A 25,597-nucleotide genomic window follows, 5' to 3' on the forward strand; every position below is an offset into this window, starting at 1 on the left:
TGTGTGCGTGCGTGCGTGTGTGTGCGTGCGTGCGTGTGTGTGTATGTATGTGTGTGTGCGTGCGTGTGTGTGTGTGCCTGCGCGCATATGTAAGAAAGAGAACGAGAGAATAATTAATCTCCGAGAATATGCCTATATATATACACACACACACACACAATTTTTTTCTATGCAGTTGAAATTGAACAGTGGCAAAATACCACACGCGCTCTTTTTTCTCTGTAAAATATATAAGTGAATAAATTAAAAACTGAAGAAATAAAACAAAGGAGTGAGATGCAACCCGGATTCGAACCATCCCGATGCAGATTCTAGATCCAATCCAAGTTTTACTGACAACAACAAGTGGGGGCGGTCAAAGGTAAACAAAATATGATATCATGTGACATTACTAAAATGGCCGTCTGTAACGAAAGTTGCGTGTCGGATATATGTAGTAGCGCTTCTATGGCGTTAGAACATTCATCAATATTACAGTTTACTTTGTTTTCTACGGAGAAATAAAAACAATCTTGATATTACTTGCTACAGATTGCCTTCGTCAACAATGAAGACTTCCAATCATGTGGCTGTTGCTTCTCAAGCCTTCCCGTTCGGTAACGAACTGAGAGAAAGTGTGCGCCTTCTGTTTAGGTTTTTCTGCAACAACATCTATCTTGGACAGTTCGAGTTGGCTCGCGCATGTGTTCCTTATTTGGCGCAGCACGGGACCCATTATGGGGTCGACATCGGCCAAATCCTTAAGCAGATTGTGGAGTACCCGTATGGTCGTAGGTAAGAAAGCGTGTTTATTATTATTTTTTCTTCTGTAAATGCAACATAGTTTGGTCTGATATGTATACGTTCGAAAATTCATTCCGTCGCTTCAAAACCGATATTATTTTTGTCACTTGGAGGATCGCACTTCGCGAAAAACTAAGGAATCATCAGCTTCGAACAAATACATAAACCCTACGACATGTTATGGAGTTCTCTTTCTTCCATATATACATGTGTGTTTGTCAGCATTACTTTGCCCAGACATGAGGTTCAATCGGTCGTTTGGTTGTCAATAATCCTTAATTTATGAAATTCTTTTTCTAGTATACGACAAACATATATCGAACTTTTCACACACACACATTGAGTTAAATTTATCTGGACATTCGCTCAGCCTACATGATTTTTGTTTTAGGCACCAAACTGAAACTAGCGCAAGAAATACTTTCTTATAATACAGAAGTAGTTTTTATTCCGAAAATAATCGACCATTATAATATATATATATATATAAATAATTTGAATTGGATGTGTTCTTTACTTTCTACTATCAAAATCTAAGTCCATCGCAAAAGAAACTATAGCTTACAAAAACTAGCTCTCAGAATTCTCTTACACGCCTTTTCCAGTAGACTAATTCTGGTAAATGCATTTTAATGTTTTAAGCCTATCTCCATTTACTGTAGTTTAGGAAATGTACTAACGAAGTAACAGAAATGTTAGAAATAGAAACCTAGTTTCCCTTTAATTATATCATACTCTCTTCAATGAATGATTGGATAAGTCGGTAAATTTTTACTGGTAAAAATCTACCGACTTAACTACATGTAAATACATTACTGCCCTATACCTTAGAGTGTATTTCTTTTACGGATAGACGACACACAAGACGGATGATCACGACCAGTGCGCCTCTGATTATACCTCTGCTTGATCAGGTCTGATTTGGTGCTAAATAACAACTGGCAAGTGTTGATTTGTCGTGTTTTCATAAACTGAATGAAACAAGTGCGACACATACACGATCCGTAAAGAGAAGTTGAAGACAAGTTGATATTTGATTCTCGCTGTATAATATTGCAGTTAACTTTTTTTTTAATTAAAATGAATTATACTTATTTTACTTCGTAATCGCTTTTTTTTTTTTACCATTATTAACAATTATTTATTTAGCCTTCACTTTGATTACATGCAATTTGTTTCAGTGCTCGCCATCTTATATGTCCAAAGTTCGAAAGATTTGTCTCATTCCCTTTTATGATACAACTATTAGTTTTAGGGCTGTAATCTTGGAGATAGGACTGATTGTTAGGAAAAGAATGCGCCTAAGTGCCAATAAATTTGAGATAATGATTTCCCACACATGAAGAAAGAGAGCAACTGAAAATGTGAGGAAAGAAATCATTAATTGATTATCATTAGTTAATTGAACTGTAGAACCATAGACCTCAACTTGATACACACACGTGACAGAGGAAGCCTTTACATGCTTTCTGAACTGGCTAGAAATGACAGCCTAATATCCTTCACACTGCATTCTACTATCTTAAGTAAAGGATGGCACCACTTCAGCATGCAGTCTGCCAAGCTATTTACACTTTAGCATGCAGTCTAAACTTAATGCTAATCCTTAAATCTAATCCTAACCCAGATCACGTCATTTCACAGCATAGACTAGTGTGATAGACTGCATGCAAAAGTAGCACCTAAAGGATATATCAGATAATTAATTCTACAAACTTTTGTGTTTAGAGTTATACCAGTCTCTGAACTGGGTCAATTCTACAAAGTCTTGAAAGGCCCTCAGCATTTCAATATCTTGCCAAAGAAATTGAGAATGCTCCTAAAGGTATAAATCATGGTGGGAATGCCTTTGGTCATGGAGTGAAGATTGTTTACCAACATAACATGGCAGTCCTGGTTTAGGATGAATGTTGCTGTAATTTAACCCCAGGAGACATTGTCTCCTGCTGGCTTTACGACATGATCTGTGCCCTTATATTTTCGAACAAGGGAATCTAGCACCCCCACTCAGCTCAAAACTATATCTGTGTATCGCGATTTCCAGGTTATTTCCCTTCATCGGCACAGAATAATTGTTCGGCTACAGGTGGTGCTGCCAAATTCCTGTTTGACATATACAGTTTTCAAAGTGACAACTAGTCACTGATCTATAAATTTGAAAATTACTATTTGGACTGCCATGTTATGTTGGCAAACAATCTTCACTCAAAAGTACTGTTGCTGAATATCTCTTGTGAGATTTACAAATAGTAATTTCCTAAGCCTTTGGTCATAGTCTGCTGAGCCAGGAGAGATCATGAATGGAATGCTTTTGACCATAAATCCGTTTGGTCAGGACTGAACTGGGAATAAACAACTACATAAAATTATCTAACTTTAAAAAAAAGATGAAACTAAAAATCCTAGTGGCACTTTTTAGGGACAGTTAGTGTGAGGGCTTTATTTTTTCTATCTAAGAGTTAAATGAATAGTATTCAGTACATCAAACTAACTTATCTATCTAAATTTATACTACTGGCCCATTTGAGTTATTTTCTTTGGTTGTTTTATTTTTCTAGTTATCTTAACTTGATTCTCTTTTAGAGCATGTAACAGATACCACCTGTTGATAGATATAATACCTACTCACACTGAATGTGTGAATTATATAAGTATGTAATTTTACCTAGTAACGATGGTGATTTATTTCATAATAATAAACATCACAGGCATGACTGTGTGCTTCCCAACCACATGGTCTCAGATGAATTCAGTCTTCCACTCTAGCCTTGGGCCAACCAAAGCTTTGTGAATGGATTTGGTAGACAGAAACTGATAGAAGTCCATTGTATATTTTTTGTGTGCAAAAGACAACAAGCTGGCAGAATCATTTGCATGTTGGGCAAAATGCTTAGCAGCATTTTGTCTGTCTTTATGTTTAAGTTCAAATTCTATTGAGGCTGACTTTGCCTTTCATCCCTTAAGTTCAGTGCTGGGATTGATGTAATCAGCTTACCTCCTCCTCTGAACTTGCTGGCTTTGTACCAAAATTTGAAATCAGTATTTAGTTAGGACTTTATATATTCTGAGTTCAACTGCCATTGGAGTTAACATTGCCTTTCAACCTTCAGAGAAGTCAATCAAACAAAGTACCAGTGAAGTACTGAAGTTGATATAATCAACATCATCCTCCATCAAAATGTACATTTTGTTCCTATATTAAAACTCATTCATATCAAGAAAATGTTGACAGAATTAGTTAAAATGTCAAAATACCTTGTGGTATTTAGTTATGTAAAATCCCTCAAATTGTATCTTTCATTTCTCAAGGATTGATATCAAGTCAAGTACTGAGTTGATTTAAGCTATTGTTTTTTCCTCAAAAATTTGATTTTATGCAAATGTACAAAATCAATCCCACTATTGTACTGGGTGGTAGGAAAATATGGCACAGTGGAACAAATGTCTTTGCAGTATTTAATTATATCCTTTTTAACATTTTGGGTTCAAATCCTGCTAAATGAATGTCTTCTTCACAATCTGTATTTGGGTCAGCTTCTTGGTTTAAGGATATCTCCTGCTTTGTCACTAGTCTTGGAGAACCTGTAGAGAGTCACAAGGACTGCTCTTCCTCGTTATTATAGATTTACAGAAGGGTCCACCACATCCCTGCCTGTTGGTGACCAGAAGGGTTGGTAACAGCAAGGGCATCTGAACATAAGACATAAAATACCAGACAAGCTGTGTTAGTATGGAAAAGTGATCATGAAACACTGATGAATGTTGATCTAAAAGAGAAACCAAATATAATTGTCACTGTCACCATCATCATATAAGAATTTTGTTATTAGAAGAATTTAGATCATGCTTCAAAAACGACACAACTCTGTTTTTTTTCTATAAGGCCTGTTTGTAGTTGAAGGAGGACCTGGAGGGAAAATAATAGATGGCATTGTCAGAAATGTAGCTATGTATCTTATCTTTTACTTGTTTTCACTTGTTGGACTGTGGTGTTATTGGGGAACTACCTTGGAGGGTTTAGCCACACATATTGACCCCACAACAGGGATGTAAATGAACCAACACTGGTTGTCAGGTGGTACAGGAGAGTGGATGGAGGACTAACGCAAAGACACACATCACACGCACACACACACGCACACAGAGGAAGCGCTTCCATCTGCTAAATTCACTCGCAAGGCGTTGTTGGATCCAAAGCTATAATAGAAGACACCTAAGGTGCTGCACAGTGGAACTAGACCCAAAAAGTAACATGGTTGCAAAGTGAGCTTCTTAACAACACAGCTATGCCTATTAAACCCTAGTCCAAATACTTGCAACAGGACGAGCTTTCTAAAGACACTCATTGATAATATGGTGAAAGAGTTAGGTCTACATCTGCCTTCTACTTGGTCATTATTTACTATATAGTAGTCCTTAAAGTTGTGATACTAAACCTAAGGTGGCATGTAGAACTAAGTAATATCATAAAACCATAGCCATCACCCACAAGTGGGTATGATCTGGTTAGCATGTACTATGTTTCCATTAATTGTAGTTATAAGCAGGCGTAGACACCCTCTTGGTCTTCCCACTTCTTGTCCCAGCAGAACATGGGTGATATAACAGCTGAAGAGAAAACAGTCTGGACCAGAATTAGGTTTGTGTTCATTTTTAGCTAAGTAGACTGAAATAATGGCAATTGAAGTGCTTTGCATCATCCAGTACAGGAATTGAAACCACAACTTTGTGATCATGGTCCAACGCCCTAACCATTAGCCCACAGTGTTCATGTCAATAACTAAGAAAAAACAGGGCAGCAGATTGTTAGAATATTTAGGTTGTTGGTCACAATGCTTTGTGGTATTCAGTTATGGCCATTTACATTATGAAGCCTTTCATCATTCCAGGTTCAATAAAATGAAGTACCAAGTACTTTATTTCATCAAATATTGGGGTAGATGTAATCAACTGTGGCCTTGTATCAATGTTAGAAATCACTAATTTAAAAAAAGTTTTTTTATGTAATAGACATCGTTACTTTCCTTACACCATAAGAGGCCTTTAAGAGCTGGTGTTTAGCTGTAATTTTCATCATGTGAATCAAATGAATGATTTAAAAAAAAATATATATTCCTCTATGATAGGTTACCAGTCTCTCACAAGTAATGTTCCCAAATACTCAGATACATATTTGGCTACAGGCATGACCATGTTGTTAAAAAGTTCACTTTGAAAGGACATGTTTAATCCCAGTGTGCTGCACCTTGGGCAAGAGTCATCTACTGTAGCCTTAGTTGTCCCAAGTCTTGTCAATGAAATTGGAAAGATGGATATTGTACAGAAGCTTGCTATATAGACTGTCACCCTTCTTGAGTCATAAACTTAATTCATTGTTTGGATGGGTGACTACAATAGAAACCATTTTGTTGCAAGCATTTGGTCTAGATTTCATGCTGAGGATAAGCCATCAAGCATGTTTTTTTTTCTCTCTCTTTCCCTCACCAGTTGTGAAATCATAAAAAAAGTGTGACTACTCCTTCCTACTTAGCTATAAAAAATATTGCTGACATCTCATGAACAAAGTCTTGAGTCACGAGTTAGAAATCATCAACATCATTATTATAATCACCACTGTCATCATCATCACCAATCCCTGAATTCCAGATTGTTGGTCTTGTGCCCAAATTATTACTACAATTTTCTTTTATTAAAGCAGTGAGCTGGCAGAATTTTTGCTGTGTCAGGCAAAAATGCTGAGAAGCATTTTTTCTGGCTTTATGTTTTGAGTTTAAATGCCCCCAAGATCAGCTTTGCTTTTCATCTTTTGGAGGTCATTAAAATAAGTATCAGTTAGGTATTGGGGTCAGTATAATTCACTACCCCCTCCCCCAAATTTCAGGCCTTGTGCCTATAGTAGAAAGGATTATTATTATTATTATTATTATTATTATTATTATTCAGTAGTCTTATTATTATCATGTGCTTTCATTGCACCACTGAGCGTAGCTCTGTGGGCCTTGGGTATGTGCTGTGATTTGTTGTGGTGTTCTTATTTTCACTGTTTTGAAAGTGCTTTATGTAGGACGTGCCCGGTGCCTAGTAGTGCTATTTGTAAGTCCTGGTGTTTTGGTTATGTATTTTTCTTTATTTTTTTTTTTTAATCATACCTAATGCACCTATTATTATTATAGGGATTGTTTCTGTTTTTAGGCTCCACATTCAGGTTACCTCTATTCTTTAAAATTATTATTATGGCAGTGGTGATGAGCTGGCAGAATCATTAGAGTATTGACAGAGAGTGTGAGATAGATTTGTTCATATCTATTTGTCTTTCTTAATCAATGTATATTTTGTTTGTATTTTCTATACAGTGTTGGTTCCACTCAACTAAAATCACCGCACCATCTCTCCTGGATATGTCTGCTGGAGTACCTGAAACTTGAACCTTATGAACTGAAGGTATTTTTCATGAATTCTCTCCTTACAATTATACTACCACCTCAACCAATTTCTAGGTATTACTATGAATCGTCTCCTCCTTGATCCACACCTATTTTTTTTTTATCTTCCCCACAAACTGAGATTAGCTACTCCCCCTCCCCCCGCCAACCACTACCACTACCAACCATGTTCACCATTCACTTCTGTCATCATCTCTATCTTCTGTCACCTTCCTTTCACACTCCTGAAAACTGACCCGCCTAGCTATACTTGATTCTTTGTCCCTGTTCTTCCTTTATTCCTCTTCTTATACATTGAAGCTATGTCCTGATACCTCATCTCTACCACCCTTTTTCCTTTTCTGGTCAGAAAGAAATGATGTATCTCCTCTACAGCAAGACACCTGTTCCTGCCTCTCTATCATGCTTTAGTCTGTCAGTGCCTAGCTCAATGCTACCTCTCTCAGTACTGCATCCTGACTCTGTCAAGGGTCTGGTCTTGCCAATTACTTAGTAACCTCACTGCTGCTGGTGCTGTGAAGAAAAGCACCCAGTACACTCCGTAAACTGGTTGGTGTTAGGAAGGGCATTCAGTCATAAAAACCTTTCCAAAGCACACATTTGAGTTCAATGTAGTCCTCAGGTTCATTGGATTTTGTCAAACTGTCCAACCGATTCCAATTTGGAATATAAGCATTAAATGGTGATAATGATTATAACTATGTATATCAGATGACCAGATAATGCTGTTTGAAGGTGCACTGGCTCAGCAGTTAGAGTGTTAGGCTCACAATCATGAGGTAGCAAGTTTGATTCCTGTACCTGGCTGTGTGTTGTGTTCTTGAGCAAGACACTTTATTTCATGTTGCTCCAGTTCACTCAGCTGTAGAAATGAGTTGTGACATCACTGGTGCCAAGCTTTATCGGCCTTTGCCTTTCTCTTGGATAACACTGGTGGCATAAAGAGGGGAGGTGGTATGCATGGCAACTGCTGGTCTTTCATAAACAACCTTGCCTAGACTTGTGCCTTGGAGGGTAATCTTCTAGGTGCAATCCCATGATCATTTGTGACCAAAAGGGGTCTTTACTCCAGATAATGCTATATAAAAACATGTTTTGGAGACATTTTGCAGGTTGGACACTTGATATATCTGATATGTGTGTGTGTATATATAGGTATGTATGTATGTGAATATATGTATGCGTGTATATATGTATGTATATGTGTGTGTGTGTGTTTGTGTGTGTATATATGTATGTGTATATGTATGTGTGTGTGTATATATGTATGTATATAATCTTACTTGTTTCAATCATTGAACTGCAGCCATGCTGAGGCACTGCCTTGAAAGTGATTTAAATGACTAAGTACTTATTCTTTCTTTTAAGTTTTGGTACTTATTCTATCAGACACTTTTGTTGAACTGCTAAGTTACAGGGAGGTAAAAAAACACACATGCATATCAACACTCACTCACTCACACACATACCTACACATACACTCACACATCCATGCAGTGGGCATCCACACAATTTCCATCTACCAAATTCTCTTACAAGGCATTGGTCAGCTTTGGGCTCTAATCAAAGACACCTGGGCAAGGTACCACACAGTGGGACTGAATCTGAAATGACATGGTTGCGAAGCGAGCTTCTTATCCACACAACCATGACTGCTAAAAAACAAGATTAAGTAAAGAAAGCCCAGTAAATAGTACAGAGTCTTTAATATGATATAACACCATGGTTATAGTATTAACCTAACAGGAATTCAGTAATTCAGAAAGTGTATTTAAAGAATTGTTACTGAATGATCAAATGTCATTACTATCACTATCATCCTCAACATTGTCATCGTCATCATCATTGTCATTGCACCTGTGACTGTGTGGTTAGAAGCTTGTTTCTTAACCACATGGTTCTGGGTTCAGTCCCACTGCGTGGCACCTTGGGCAAGTGTCTTCTACTATAACCTCGGGCCGACCAAAGCCTTGTGAGTGGATTTGGTAGACGGAAACTGAAAGAAGCCTGTCGTGTATATATATATATATATATATCTATGTGTGTGTGTCTTTGTGTCTGTGTTTGCCCCCCCCCACCACCACCACCACCATTTGACAACTGGTGTTGGTGTGTCTACATCCTTGTAACTTAGAGGTCCAGTAAAAGAGACCAGTAGAATAAGTACCAGGCTTTTAAAATAAATAAATACTGGGGTTGATTCATTTGACTGAAAATTTAAGGTGGTGTCCCAGCATGGCCACGGTCTAATGACTGAAACAAGTAAAAAGAAAAAAAAAAGTCTATTGCCGTCATTGTCATCAACATTTTTTTCACATTGGCACACAGTCATAATATATTTGTGGTAAATATAGATCTTAATTTCAGTTGCATGGAAATTAGGCTAATTGAGCTATATGAAGTTAAATAAATGACAAGGGAACAGGAAATTATTTACTAGCTTATTGCTTATTTTGCTATTAGATATAATGTATGCGGCTATGAGTGCATTGCTCTTATAACTGAAACAGCTGTAAGCTAATGGAGTTCATTGCATAATTTCCTGCTCTCTTAAAATTTATTCAATTTCATATTATGCTCTGTACTTGACTAACATTTTATTCTGTATAATCAGTTCTAACATCAAGTGATTAGTATTGCTATGCTTAAAGGACCCCCCCACTTGAAAGTGGATATTGTTTTAGAACACAAAATACTCCGTTATTTACCATGAGAGAACCTCTCACATGAACTTGCGGTGCATACAAGCACTCATATTTATAATCGCTAACAGGTGATGGTCATCCACTGCTGCTGCCAGAACTACCAGATGATGTAAAAACGATGATGATGATACATATTTGTATGTGTTTCACCTTGTCTTGACATCATATAATGGTTGTAAATAAGCTTCACTGTCACACAAGTGGTGCTGTTCATTTTCAGTCTTCTATAAAAATTACATCTGGATATGGGTAAATATTACCTTGTTTGGAAACAAGGGAAGGTTGGTGACAAGAAGGACAGTTAACCACTAAAAATCTGCCTCAACAAATTCTGTGTGACCCATGCAAACATGGAAAAGTGAATATTAAATGATGATGAGAATAATGCATTGCTTGTTGCTGTATGTACGAAAAGAAAACTATACAGCAGGCATAGGAGTGGCTGTGTGGTAAGTAGCTTGCTTACAAACCACATGATTCCGGGTTCAGTCCCACTGTGTGGTACCTTGGGTAAGTGTCTTCTACTATAGCCTCGGGCCGACCAAAGCCTTGTGAGTGGATTTGGTAGACGGAAACTGAAAGAAGCTCGTTGTATATATGTATATATACTCTTTTACTTGTTTCAGTCATTTGACTGTGGCCATGCTGGAGCACTGCCTTTAGTCGAGCAAATCAACCCCTAGACTTATTCTTTGTAAGCCCAGTACTTATTCTATCGGTCTCTTTTGACGAAGCGCTAAGTGACGGGGACGTAAACACACCAGCATCAGTTGTCAAGCAATGCTAGGGGGACAAACACAGACATACAAACACACACACACATACATATATGTATATATACATATATACGACAAGCTTCTTTCAGTTTCCATCTACCAAATCCACTCACAAGGCATTGGTCGGCCCGGGGCTATAGCAGAAGACACTTGCCCAAGATACCGCGCAGTGGGACTGAACCCGGAACAATGTGGTTGGTTAGCAAGCTACTTACCACACAGGCACTCCTGTGCCTATATATAATATATATATACACGTATGTATGTATGTGTGTGTTTGTGTTTGTCCCCCCAGCATCGCTTGACAATCGATGCTGGTGTGTTTACGTCCCCGTAACTTAGCGGTTCGGCAAAAAAGAGACCGATAGAATAAGTACTAGGCTTACAAAGAATAAGTCCTGGGGTCGATTTGCTCAACTAAAGGCGGTGCTCCACCATGGCCACAGTCATATAACTGAAACAAGTAAAAGAGTAAAGAGAGCTTTTGTTGCAGTATCATCTGGTATTGCCATGACATTATTGAAGCAAGACAGCAATGCACACACATGATTGGAGATCCCAGTATTTTCAAATTCAAACTCAAGATGCAAAGTATCTCCACTTGATGTTGCTTGGCATTTACTTCGTGATGCTTGCTTATTTACGATGAGTCACTTATGTATCAACAACATCTCTTTAAAGCACTCGACTGAATGGTGAAGGATGTGCTGAATAATAATAGATTATTTGATGGCAAATTGCTTATTCACGGGGAAGTTTATCAGTAATATGCAAAGCACAGCAGTCTTCCTTTATTTGCACATGCTTGAAAAGAAATTCTTGCATTTGAAACTCTTTTGAAGCTTTGTGGTAAGCAGTTTGCCTCTGTCTTGGTTTAGTCCACTGCATGGCACATTGGGCAGGTGTCTTCTACTGTAAATTCAGGCCAACCAAAGCCTTGTGAGTGCATTTGGTAGATAGAAACTGAAAGAAGGTCATCATATATATATATATATATATATATATAGGCACAGGAGTGGCTGTGTGGTAAGAAGCTTGCTTTCCAAACACATAGTAAGGGGTTCAGTCGCACTACATGACACATTGGACAAGTGAATTCTACTTTAGCCTTGTGCTGACCAAGCCTTGTGAGTGGATTTGGTGGATGGAAACTGAAAGAAACCCATCATATGTGTTTGTCTCCCCACCATCACTTGGCATCTTAGTGGTTTTGCAAAAGAGACTGATAGAATAAGTACTAGGCTTACAAAGAATAAGTCTTGGGGTTGATTTGTTGAACTAAAGGCAGTGCTCCAGCATGGCCACAGTCAAATGACTGAAACAAGTAGAAATATATATATATATATATATATATATATATATATATATATATACTTACATATATGCACATATATCTGTGTGTGTCTCTGTGTCTGTATTTGTCCCTCATCAACTTAGCAGTTCGGCAAAGGAAAACCAATAGAATAGATAACAGGCTTAAAATGAAAATAAGTATTGGGGTGAATTTGTTTGACTAAAATTCTTCAAGGTGGTGCCCCAGCATGGCCACAAGTAAAAAATAAAAGATAAAAATACTAAAATGCAAGTTCTGTATCATCATCATCATTTTAACATCCACATTTCCATGCTTGCACGGGTGAGAAAGATGCCATTGTACTAGATTTGCTATGGCCAGATGTTCTTCCTGTTGCCAAGCTTCTTTTTTAAAGTAAGATAATATTTTCCAATGGCCAGACATGTTTTTCTTAGAAGACTGGAAATGTACAACACCACTTGTATGATGGTGGTGCTCATTTACAATTATCACATGATTTCAATACACACATACTCACACACATGATTACTTTCTTTCAGTTTCTGTCTACCAAATTCACTCACAAGGCTTTGGTCAGTCTAGGGCTACAATAAAAGACACCAAGATGCCATATAGTGGGACTGAACCCAAAACCATATGGTTGGGAAGCGAACTTCTTAACCACACAGCCACACATGCCCTTTATTGATAATATTCTGCCTCATGCTTGACTTGTATATCATACTGAAAGGTTGTTGCTAATTGGTGATGGCAGAATTTCTAATGTTCTTTATAACCTGTAATATGAAAATTCCTTCTCATTTCCATGTTGAAGCAAGGAAAATTTAATTTGACTTGTAGAAAATTAATTTCACAATGTATAATGGCTATCATCAAAAGCTATTTTAACTACAAAAATAAAAAAATAATTAATATATAAAAAGATGTTGACAAACTGTTGTGGCGGATGCCACCAGGTGAGAAGTGGGCTGGTCCACTACTAATAAATAGTGAACTGACTCAGTCAGTAAGGTCAGTCAGGTATGCTGTTTGGGCCAGTGCCACAGAGACAACGAAATACGTCATCATAATGCGGGGACATAACAGTGGCAATGAGGATTCGTAGCTCATACAGCCACTGATATGTAGTAGCAGGACATAACAGGGGCATACAAGAGGATTCGTAGCTCCCACTTTATAACGGTGACCTTTATAATAGTGGTAATGAGGTTATGAACACTCGTAAGAGTTAGTTAGTTAGTTAGTTAATTTGGCTCAAAAGCAAATAGCAAGGCCATGTAGGGGGACATGGTGTTAAGTACAGGGTGGTGTTCATGTAAAGAGTTCAGGCCACTTGAAGTCCAGGGAGGCTTTGAACAAAGCGGTTGTCGGCATCTTCACCATCTCGTCTGGCAGCTTGTTCCACGGATCCGTAACCCGGACGGAGAAAGCTCCTCTCCTTCGATTGAGATGAAATCGTCGCAGGTAGAGCTTTTCGGAATGACCCTGCAGCCGACGCTCCGGAGCAGGAGTGAAGAACAGCTCTTTCGAGAGGTTACACTTCCCGCTTATGATGTTGTGGGCGAGAATGAGATCACCACGGTGGCGGCGTTTTTCAAGAGAATAAAGGTCGAGCGTCCTCAGCCTTTCTTCGTAGGACAAATTTTTGAGACCATGAACCATGCGGGTAGCCAGCCTCTGGACTCTTTCGAGATGCTGTATGTCTTTGAGGAGATAAGGAGAAGAGGCTTGAATCCCATACTCCAATATGGGTCTCACCAGCGTGACATAGAGTGGCAGGAATATGGCTGCTGTGAGCATTCCGAATGACCGTCGAATCAAAAACAGAATTCCGCGCGCTTTGTTGGCAGCATGGACGCACTGGGCCGAAGGCGAAAAGGAGGAATCCACCAAGATACCCAGGTCCTTTACCTGATCGGTCCTCTCCAGCAGCAGACGACCCGGCTCGAAATCAAGTTGAGTTGCAGGAGTAGAGCCGACAGGCAGATGACAGCACTTTGACACGTTCAGACACAGGTCCCAATCGTTAGACCACCTCCAAATTTGGTGGAGGCATCGACGAAGATCCTCTATACTACCGCGAGGAGCGACCAGTTTGATATCGTCGGCAAAAAGAAGGGTGTGTTGCGTGAGGTCGTCGGGCAAGTCATTTATGAAGACTAAGAACAACAAGGGCCCAAGCACTGAACCAAGAACAATGAAAGAAAGTTTGAAGGATTCAAACTCTAGCACACAACTGAACTTAACAGAGTGGAAAGTAATATACACACTGTGAAAAATATATATAAAAAGATTCTAAGGTAAAAAAAACACTAACACTAAATTGAACTACACACGGTGAAAAGTAATATACACACAGTGGAAAATATATATATAAAAAAAGATCCTGAAGAAAAAAAATGTCTGATAAAACTGGAACTCTACACAGATCTGAACTACACACGGTGAAAAATAATTCTATGTGGAAAAAATGATAATAATAATAATAAGTCCATTCAAAGGATTTATAAGTCAGATTACTATATGTAGTAGCGCTACCAGTAATAATGTAGATTTGGTACTGTGTTGACTACCTGTGGCATTTTGAAAAAAGAAAATAAACTATGGTTCTGTGTGGAACAAAAAATAAAAATAATAATTACAAGTACGTTTGAAGGATTTATAAGTCAGGTCACTATGTTGTAGCACTACCAGTATTAATGTAGACTTGGTACTACCTGCGGCATTTTGAAAAAAAAATGGTTCCGTGTGGAACAAGAAATAATAATAATAATAAGTCCATTCAAAGGATTTAATAATTCTGTGTGGAACAAAAAACAATTCTGGTTAGAAGGAAAAAAAAAATTAAAAAGAATTAACGATACATTTAAAGTGATGCCCTCAGTTGATCTAACAAATGGAGTTAAGAAAGGACAGTGATATACAAAACACTGAAGGTATCGACAAGGAAAATCGAAATAGCTATGATAGAAGATATTGAGAAGTGTTTAAAAGAGGTCAAAAGAGTGGGTGCTCCTACCAACATACTGTGGCAAGCAAGTCGTCAGAGTGAGGGTGAGAAAAGTGCCACTGGAGTTGAATTAAACATGGTTAGTTGCTGCAGTCATGTAAAATATGGAGGAGGATGCAAAAATCATGAGAGGAACAAGAATAAAAAGAGTGAACTGTTGGGGATACGGAATTGAGATGGCAGTACAAGCAAGTGTGAGTGATATGTATAAAATTCTGGAAGAAATTATTCTACTTGAAGATATGAGATTGAGAATGGTAGTGGAGGGTAGGCCTCCCATATGCTACCTGTGTGGTGAGAAAGGCCACATGAAGGTGAGATGCCCCTAGAGAGAAAAGAAGAAACAACAGATGGAACAGTCTGAGGAGCAGGAGAGAGTGAATGATGTGGTGCAGGAAGATAAGAAGGAGACAACAGGAATAGAGGAGGAATTTGAAGTGGTTAAAACGAAAGAGGAAAGAAAGTGTGGGCTCTCCACTGGAGACACAAAAAGAAAAAAGAAGCAGATAAAGAGGTGGAGAAGGAAGTTGTAAAGGAGGTTGAAAAGGAAGTCGTAAAGGATGTTGAAAAGGAGGTTATGGAGGAGGAGGAGATAGAAACAAGCACACTAGAGAATTTTTTAGGAGAGCAATGAGAAGAAACAGCAATACTAACCAGGATGGAGGCAGTCTTGCCAAGAGTGGAACATGGCAAACAAGCAAGAAGGCCGAGAAAACATAGCTGGAATTTCGTGACGTATGCTATGTAAAAACATAAATATCGAAAAAATGATAGCCAAACTTAAATCTGTTATAAGCGTTAAGTTGCCCAAGGAGATGTACAGTGAAAATGTAAAAGCTATTTTAATCGATAAAGAAAAATATAACAAGTTGAAGGAAAAGTGTCAAATTGAGCAGCCAGGATTTGTGGTGGAGTTCGACAAACTTCTGCCAATAGTAAAATTAAGTGAACTAGAGCCATGCATAAGATATTAAAAAAAGAGAGTAAAATTGTATTTTTTTTAAAAAGAAAAAAAGAGTAAACAAAATTATGCTAATAGTGAAAAAACAGGAAAAAAAGAAAAAGATTTTAAACTGAAAGTGAGAATGTTCAAATGGTACTGCATGTGAATGGGGCGCATGCAGCCATTTCATCACCATCGATTTCATCGTACATTTTTCCATTTTCCATTCATTTTATGTTTTTGTCCCCACTGTGGTGTTCTGTCTGTCCTTGTTTTGTCCCCCCTCTATGTTAATGGCCTGGGTGCCAAATAAAGAAAAGCAGTCAGCGAGGTACTTTTATTAGTGTTAAATTACTTTTGATTCTGGTTGACGTAAGTCATGTTATACTTTGTTGTATCTTTGTTAATGGTTCTCCCCCACATGGGTGAACCATGTTTTGTTGAATTTGTTAAATACTGTTGCTGTTTTGCCTGCAGGCCTGTTAAATTTTGTGTTTGTCTTCTTCCCCATTTTGGGACAGAGTAAATAAAAAAAAGGAAAAAATGGAGTGTGAACCAGTTCCAGCACATCCTGGGAGTTATGCTTCAGCAGTTGGGAAAGGTGCAGATTCGCTAGAAGTGCGAGAAATTAAAATTGAACAAAGGAAGCTAAAGGAACACTACAGGCTGATTCAGAAGGAGGGATCTAGTTTAAGGCTGACCTCTCCAGAAGAAGCGACAACCAGTACAAAGAACAGTGGTTTACATAACTCTGTCGACAACCACAAAGAAAACAGAGATAGCTACGGAAGAAGCAATTGAAGAATGTCTGAAGGAAATTAAGCACCTGACAACATTCTATACAAGAGGCAGAAAATACGGCACAGTGGAGGTGAGATTTGCCAATGAACAGGAGGCATTAAGTCACTAAAATGGGTACTCCTGCCTACCTACTGTGGCAAAAGGGTCGCCAGAATGAGAATAGGCAAGGTGCCACTAGAAATCAAAGAAGCGTGGCTGGTGGCAGCTGTAATGCATAAAACTGAAGAGGATGCCAAAATTCTAAAAGTGACAAGGACAAAGAAGGTAAATTAGTGGGTTACGGACTAGAAATGATCATTCAGGCTGGACAAAAAGATTTGAACGAAATCACTGAGGTGATTTTACTGGAAGACATAAGGTTGAGAGTGGTGGTGGAAGGAAGACCACCAACCTGCTATCAATGTGGAGAGAAGGGACACATTAGAATAAAGTGTCCCCAGAGAGAAAGTAAAAACAAGGAAAGCCAACAAGAGCAGAATGGCGGACCTAGGAAATGAAAAATGCATGGAAGAAGCGGAAGGATCATTTATGGAGATAACCAAAAGAAAAAGGAAAGAACTAGTGAACTCACTTCCGAAGAGTCCAAAAAAGAAAAAAAGGAGAGTGAAATAGACATTGCACAGCTCGTGCAGCATACACTTCCAGCAGCATCACCAACAAAAGGAAACCTACCCAGACAACCCAAGTTCACCACAGAAACAAATAGTCAAAGAGCCCAGGAAAAATAAATGGTATATGGTAAATAACCAAATTCAAATTTGTAATTAGAGTAAAATTACCAGTGGAGCTTTACACAGAAAATACAAAAGGCATAGTAATAGACCAAGAGCGGTATGGAAAATAAAAAAATGGTTTGGAACCAACATAGACCCATTGGGAGTGGAGATAGAGTTCAACGACCTACTGTCTGTTGTAGATTATGTAGATTTGATGTCATACATGAACATGTAAAGCATGAGTAAACTTTTAAAATTTTGTTAGAAGAGACTACACATACAATGCTAAAAAGGTAAAAAAAGAGAAAAAAATTATATAAAAACTTTTTATGAAAACAGTTAAATGGTACTGCTTGAGAGTGGGGTTCAAGTAACCATTACATCCTCATTAATTATTATCCATCTCTCATTTATTCATTTTATGTTTTTTGTCCCCACTGTGGTGTTCTGTCTGTCCATTTGCCAAATAAAGAAAAGCAGTCAACGAGGTACGCTGTTCAGGCTGGTCTCACAGAGACAATGAAACACGTCATAATGTGGGACATAATATAAACTAAGCAGTGATAGATGAGTGGTTAAGAAGTTTTCTTCACAACCATCTGGTTTTGGGTTCAGTCCCACTGTGCAGAATCTTGAGCAAGTTTTTTTTTATACTATACCCTAGACTGCCTTGTGAGAAAAATTTGGTTCACAGAAACTGTGTGTCTTTGTATATGTATCTGTCGTATAATGAATGAAAGACAAATGAATATATGTGTGTGTGTGTGAATCAATGAATATATATCTTTCTATGTCATTCTGATGTAATCTTGTTGATTCTTTTTTGCAGCCATCTGATGTAGAAACACTGAAACGTGATGTTGAGTTTCGTATACTTCTTTCTGATGCATCCAGCGCTACTGATTCAAACACAATACAGGTCTGGCCCATGATTTTCTTCTTATTTTAACATTTTCTTTCTTTCTTTTTATCAATTTACAAGAGAGAGAGAGAGAGAGAGCAAAGATTGAGAAATATTTGCTCTCTATGTACCTCATGCCATATCATAGAATATGTGTACAAATATCAAGAGAGACCTACAATAGGACAGTGCTGCTGCTATACACATTAACATCCCACACGTTGTTCAGGCCTCACTCATCAATAGAATTCACTCTGTAACCCACAGTAACACCGTCTCTTCATCCTGCCAATGGTCTCTACTTCTCAGAACTAGCTAGATACATACCACTTCCAACTTGTCCTTTAACCACATTCATCTCATCTCCTCTGATCACCAGTTCTGTAAGTCTCTTTCCAAGCCCCTCACTAACCACTTATCCCATCCTTCCTTCCCAAAACAATAACTGTCCAGAAATTCTTTGCTACCCACATTCATTTTTTTGCAGTCATTGACTTAATATGTTCCAATATCAAGTACATAAATCTCACATATCATAGATGATCTACAAAAGTCATAGGCATTGTGCCTTTCTTCTGAGTAAACCTAAAAGAACACACACACACACACATGCATATTTCCCCTATCAACATTCCAGAGGAAGTTTGGATATTTGAGTGGAGAAACACTTTATTATTCTTACCATTTTTGTAGACTCATTTCCTTTAATGTTCTGACCTTTCCAAGAATGGTTAAGTAGACATCAAAAAAACAAGTTTATTTTTAAGACTAGCAGAAAGATTGCCCTCTGGGCAGTTTTCTGCTAGTCAAACCTGGAATGTGTGTGTATTTATATTACAGAGACAGTGTGTGTGTTTATATCAGAGAGACCATGTGTGTGTGAGAAAAAGAGAGAGAGAGAGAACATTGAAAACAATGAATGAAATAAACATGAAATGAGAAAATCATATAAATAAAAGCTCGTTAAAAACTATTGTTATCTTGTACTGAATATTTAAATTTGTGAACTTGAACTATTCAATAATAAAAGGTTCAGAAAGTAAATTTTCCTGAAAACTTCAATTTATAAAAAATCTCACTTGGTTAGTAAATATTTCTTTCAGTAATTTATCGTAGTTGTAATATATCTGTAATTTAAAGAAACTTCAAGGTAACCCTAGCACATTTAACATGCTAGAAATAGCAGCAATCACATTGTTATTATTGTAAGGCTTATAGCATTCCAAACAGCCATGCCAACAAAATCACTTCTTAATTTTTTTTTTAATTATACCAATATACTTTATCATGGAAGCCTCAAAGTTATAAGGTTATTTTGTGTAATAGCATTGATTCATTCAATAAGTAATTTTTTTACATTACATATATAGAATAAACTATGGGTTTTGCAAGTAACAAATTAAAACTTGAAAGGAAAACATTGAAATGAATATATATCAAATTATTAATGAAAATAGAGGCGAGTGAGAGTGGGAGACTGTTGCCAATGAAAACAGAAAATTTCGCCTGCAACAAGTTAATATTGTTTATTAAATCTACTCTGTAGTGAATGCAACAAATATTTAAATTAGGGAAAAACTTCTTGTTCAAATATTCAATAAACCTCAGAAATCGAAATTACAGGAAATTTCTTAGAGCATAAATTTATAAAAAAATTTCCAGACAGTCAAGCCTTTTATAATTGTTTTCTTTTAGTAACTATTACATACCTAATTAATCAACAACTTTCTCCATTATATTATACTAGCACTATGACCTGGCAACGCCGGGTCATAGTGCTAGTGCATGCATATACAGCTGCATGCGTGCGCACATACACGCGAGTACTGTCCAAATCTCTGACCAATCACATACACCTAGCTGGCATTCAATTGGCGTATCAAGTTTCGGGCATTTTGATTGGGTTTTGGATAGAAAATTCACAAAAAAGTCACTTCTATTGATTTTTTAATGGCTTTGCGGGGTGACTGGGAAAATGTATAGATGTGCATGACTACCCTTAGACGGTTTTGAATGACCATGGAAAGTGCGAGCCCTCTAACTGAAAAATTGTGGATTTGTATAAAGGACACACGCACAGACATTTTGCCGTTTGTATATATAGATATGTTACTGTTAAATTGATATAATTTTTTTTTTATTGTGTGCAATAAACAATATTGTTATGCAAGTCCACTTTTTCATTATCTTTTGTAGTGAAAAATGGAAATGGTGAACTGGTAAAATGGGGAAATGCATGAAAAAGGCTAAGAAACACTGGGCTAAAGAGATATTAGATCATGATAGTTTAGTTCCTTTCCATATTTTTGTTACAGGTTTGTCAGGAGAAAAGGGTCAGTGCTTTTTGTAGCCTCTCACTGACTTCTGAAACTAATTTTGTTAACGTTTGGCTTGAGTATCTTTTGGTCATTTGTTTGTTCATTTGTCACTGTTTGTGAGGCAGAGTTAAGGAGTTCTAGAGTACTGTAGTTCTGGGGAGAAATAAACATGTATCATGTTTCATGCAGCACTTGGGGAGGTGAGACACAATAATGGTGATAGGAGTGGGAGAAGAAGAAGATTATGCAGTTAACTAGTTCTGAAGAGCAGAAGCTGTAAAAGGAGCAGGGAGAGGGGACAGTTGCATTTGTGAGCCAGTGGTTGCAAAGTGATGGTGAAGGAATCATAAACAATCATTTGGATGGCTTTCTATTGAATGCAGTGGAGTAAATTTATCTGTAACAGCAGCACTGTCACAGATATAGGAGAGCATTCCATTATGGGTCTTACTTGAGCCTTTTAAAAGATCAGCAGATAATCATGATTGAAGTATTTTTTGATATTAAACAAGAATTTTAGTTTTTGTAATATAGTTTTGGCAGTGTTTTATATGAAGATCTGCCATCTGAGTTCACCATGGTATGCAAGGTTTAGCTTTGTAGTAACTTGAAGTTTTTTTTTAATGAATTATTCATGATTATAAAAGGTGGCTTAGGCAAAAAGGGCTTGAAGGAGGGCTGGCTTCTAGACATGTGTCACACAGGCTGACCAGTATGTAGACATGCTCTGATGTCATATGAACCAGTCCTTCTGTTTGAAGATGAAATAGGCCCTGTATCTCAAGGGGTAACTTGGGAGAGCTGGAGACAAGCAGAATGAATTAAACAAATCAATAGAGATCAACAGGAAACCACCAGTGTATCTTTCCTAAGAAATTATCATGAATCCTTAGACTAGGGTATGTAGGCCCATGATCACTGATGTCAGTTAGTAAGAAACATGGGGGAGAGAGAAAGAAAGATATAAGCCTGATCCCTTGGTATGTGTAATGATTGTGTCTTTGTGCTGTTGAAGGAGAGTAAATTGTTATGGTACTTTTGAAGAATGATCATATGCTTTCGTTAATTTAGTTTTTAATTCAAAACAGTTTTTTGCAGTGAGACTAATTATGTTTATATATATGTAATAGTTTCTATCATAATTCTAATTATGTCTTTTGCCATCAATCAACATATAGGAGCTGTACATATTCCACAAACTCATACCAAACAGTGAAGATGAACGGATGTCAAATGATGGAATTAGTCAGACTTTGTCTCAGAGGACATGTAACTTCCTCAAGGAACTGCTGCTTACCAAACCAGAACTGGGCAGTGCTATAATCAACCACCTGAAATGCCCAAACAAACCAAACCTCAAACTTCACCAAACAATGATGGAACAGGTGTACATATCCTGTATCAACCGGTGTATTTCAGCTGTGTATTCCGAAGACTCACTTCTCAGTCAGGTGGATAAGTGCGATCAGGTGTACACGATATTGTCACTTTTCAATCCTGACAATGAGGCAACAGTGTTGAACCTGAATCAGACAATTTCTGGCCTTGTTGATCTCTGCCAAAGAGGATTGGTTCCTGAGGACCGCATCCTTTCACTAATGGCCAGCAAAAAGAAACCATTTCTCTTGACACAGTTAAGTGATGAGCTAGCCTCTTCACACATGAACCAATTGATAACCGGTGATAAGTCCATCTCAAAACACAGTGAGCTAAATGATAACTTGAGGCAACTGCTTACCCTGTCAAAGTGCACAGACCGTTCATCGAGTTGGCCACAGCTCTATTTCAAATGCATGAAAGACAACCAGCATTTTTTGGAAAGCTATGTGGTAAGAAACCAACAATTGCATTATTTAATTCTTCCTTTCATTTAAAAATTTATTTTCTTATTCACTCGTGGGTTTATGGTTTTACTCTACAATTTTTTGGTATATTGGGAGTTGCATTTATTTATTCTGCTTTCACTAATTTTACTTTGCTGTTAGGGATAAACAGCACCCCTTTCAAAGTGTCACATTTCTTTGCTGTATAGAGGAGTCTTGGTCTTTGTCAATTTAGGCAATGTTATATATGCAGGGATAACATACGGTTGTGAAACCCTGCATTTGTAGGGATTTTGAAGCTCTAATTCCTTTATGAGGGTCTGAATACTCATTGCAAACATACATGGCTGGTGTCAATGTTGCTCCTGTTCCATTGCATAAAGTTAAGCAGGAAGGGCTGTATATACCATATTTATGTAAGCTGATGTGTATGTCTATACTCACTCATGTCTACATATAATCTTTTCTAGTAAAAGTAAAAGCATATTGTCCAATATATTTTGACTCCTTTTGGTTACATAGACAGTTGATAAATGAATGTATATCGATTCTTTTAAAATCTATATGCACACACATTCTCTGTTCTAGTAAAAACAAAAGTAGCATGCCCAATATATTTGTAGTCAATTTTTATTTATTCCTGTTTAGTTGATAAATGAATGTATACTCTTTATTCTTTTACTTGTTTCAGTCATTTGACTGTAGCCATGCTGGAGCACTGCCTTTAGTTGAGCAAATCGACCCCAGAGCTTATTCTTTGTAAGCCTAGTACTTATTCTATCGGTCTCTTTTGCCGAACCGCTAAGTTACGGGGACGTAAACACACCAGCATCGGTTGTCAAGCAATGTTGGGGGGACAAACACAGACACTCAAACATATGCACCAGATTGTTTGCCTTGGTTAACCTTTTCTATTAACCGGCAAAATTTTACTAAACATGTTCTCTTCTAAAAGCATTGAATAATCCTTCAGTTTAATTTTAAACTGTTTTTATGTATAAACACACACACACACACATGCACACACATTATGAAGGCAAGCAAGTCAAAGCTTTGAAGTCACTGTCAAGCTTTTTCTTGTAAAATGTTTAATAAACATGTGCTCTACTAAAAATTTTGAGTAATCCTTCAGTATAATGTTAGACTGTTTTTATATATAATTTGACCTAAAAATAAAACATTAATGTTTTAAATAAACGTATATCAATTCTTAAAAAAAATTTTACTTATTTTCTTCATAGTATTATTACATTTACAAAATTTATTTTTCTAATTCTTTACACAGGAAGCTGCCATTAGCTTGATCAGTTCAGGGAGATTTGATGAATTAAAAGAGCTCTTTGAACCAGAAGAACTGCAACCACTGAAATCTTTGGTACTTCTTGTTGGATGGCCTTACTGTTACACCTGTGCTAATGCAACCTGCTTACTAGAGATCTTATTGGAATCTAAGGTAAGATGTCTGATTTGAATGGTATTTATATTGCCACTATAGTGTTACCCATTTTTTGCTGGCTAACTTTAGAAGTATATTTTTGCCACCATGGATAATACCAGAAAATATGGCACACATACAATAATAATAGTCAAATAATTTTTATCAAATTTCTTGGTGCTTATAAAAAATATGGAATGAATACAAAGTTTTAAAAGAAAAATATTTATTACCTTAAAATAAAATTGAATAAGTCAAATTTCCCATTTGTATAACTACTCTGTCATTTACTCCCTTTTCTCTTTTTCCCATGTGTCTATGATGCTTTATCACTAGGTGAATGTATAACATTCTTTTACATTGCCTGTCACCAAGCCTTGTATGTGGACTCATCCTCCATCTTCTATATTATATTAATTCTGTATCTTTTATTCTCTCTCCCTTACATTTCTATACGTGACTGGAGAAATCAAACGACAAACCAACCAACATTTGTACCAGCTATTATTATATAGAGATTTTGAGAGATAAAACTGGTCACTTCTCTGATATAGTCACTAGATGAGACCATAAATTTTTCAGAACTCAGCGAACAGCTTGGGGCTTGCTCTTTATTTTGCTAGGATTCAGTTCATCTCTCATCTGAAAGGTAAAATTGATATAGAGATACAGTAGGATAAATTGTCCATACTCACATTTTATAAAATGTCTCCAGTAAAGTATTGTATCTTGAGTGAAAACACTTGAAATCTCTGTGACCAAGTTCATGTGCATCTACTTGCCTTAATATGGTATGGCACTTATCTCTCTACCTGTGTTGTTGTTTAGCCCCGTGTCAGCACAGATTGAACCAGCCTATAGGTATTACATTTATGACCTTCCCGTCTTTATCTTTTTTATTCTAGGCATACTGTATCTAGGACTAATTTACTCAATGTGTCCTTCCTTTTTTAAGACATAGGATGTCATATGAGAGAGATTTGGCTTCTATTTCTAACAAATCAAACAGTCATGGAGAAGCTCTCTTATTGGCTTGGATTTATGTGTGTTTATTAGTGTGGAACACATATCTTGCTAATAGTTATGAACAATATGAATTCTGTAAGCTGGCAGAATCGTTAGTGTGTTAGACATTATGTTTAGTGAGATTTCTTCAGGCTCTTTATAATCTGTCTTCGGGCCTTTCATCCTTTCAGGGTTGATAAAACAAGGACTAGTTTCAGGCTTTGTATTAGGATTATTATTTTTATTAATACTTTTAAGTTAGCAAGCTGGCAGAATCATGACTGTACCACACAAAATGCTTTGTACTATTTTTAAGTTCAAATTCTGCTGAGATCAACTTTGTCTTTAATATTTTTGGGATCAATAAAATAAGTACCAGTCAGACTCTGGTAATTGATAACCCCACCGTACCTATAGTAGAGAGAATTGTTTCTATTATTTTTAGATTCTTAATGTTTGTCTTTCTGGATGCTGAAGTGGATAGAAATTAATTATGAAAAAATATTAAAAATTTTTTCTCAAACAATTTTGAAGAATATTATTTTATGAGAGAACATGTTGGTTTAAAAAATACCATAGAAATTGCAAAACTGATTTGAGACAAATGTAGAAATACTTTCTTA

General features: G+C 37.1%; 1 protein-coding gene across 3 annotated transcripts in view; it reads left to right on the plus strand.

The window, feature by feature from the left end:
- Nucleotides 1-370: 370 nt before the first annotated feature.
- LOC115217108 (zinc finger FYVE domain-containing protein 26-like) overlaps nucleotides 371-25,597 on the plus strand; it is a 108,877-nt gene continuing 83,650 nt past the window's right edge. For 2 of the 3 annotated variants that reach the window (XR_005001249.1, XM_036507363.1), the window contains exons 1-5: nucleotides 371-774; nucleotides 7,137-7,224; nucleotides 18,322-18,411; nucleotides 21,890-22,540; nucleotides 23,820-23,987. Coding sequence is in view for 1 of the 3 variants with exons in the window: in XM_036507363.1 (XP_036363256.1) it covers nucleotides 548-774; nucleotides 7,137-7,224; nucleotides 18,322-18,411; nucleotides 21,890-22,540; nucleotides 23,820-23,987 (1,224 nt within the window). In the remaining 2 variants the exon portion in view is untranslated. The remainder of the gene's footprint in view (nucleotides 775-7,136; nucleotides 7,225-18,321; nucleotides 18,412-21,889; nucleotides 22,541-23,819; nucleotides 23,988-25,597) is intronic. The other variant, XR_005001250.1, reaches the window with a different exon arrangement.

The sequence above is a fragment of the Octopus sinensis genome, linkage group LG11 (genome assembly GCF_006345805.1).
Source record: "Octopus sinensis linkage group LG11, ASM634580v1, whole genome shotgun sequence".
Lineage (NCBI taxonomy): Eukaryota > Metazoa > Mollusca > Cephalopoda > Octopoda > Octopodidae > Octopus > Octopus sinensis.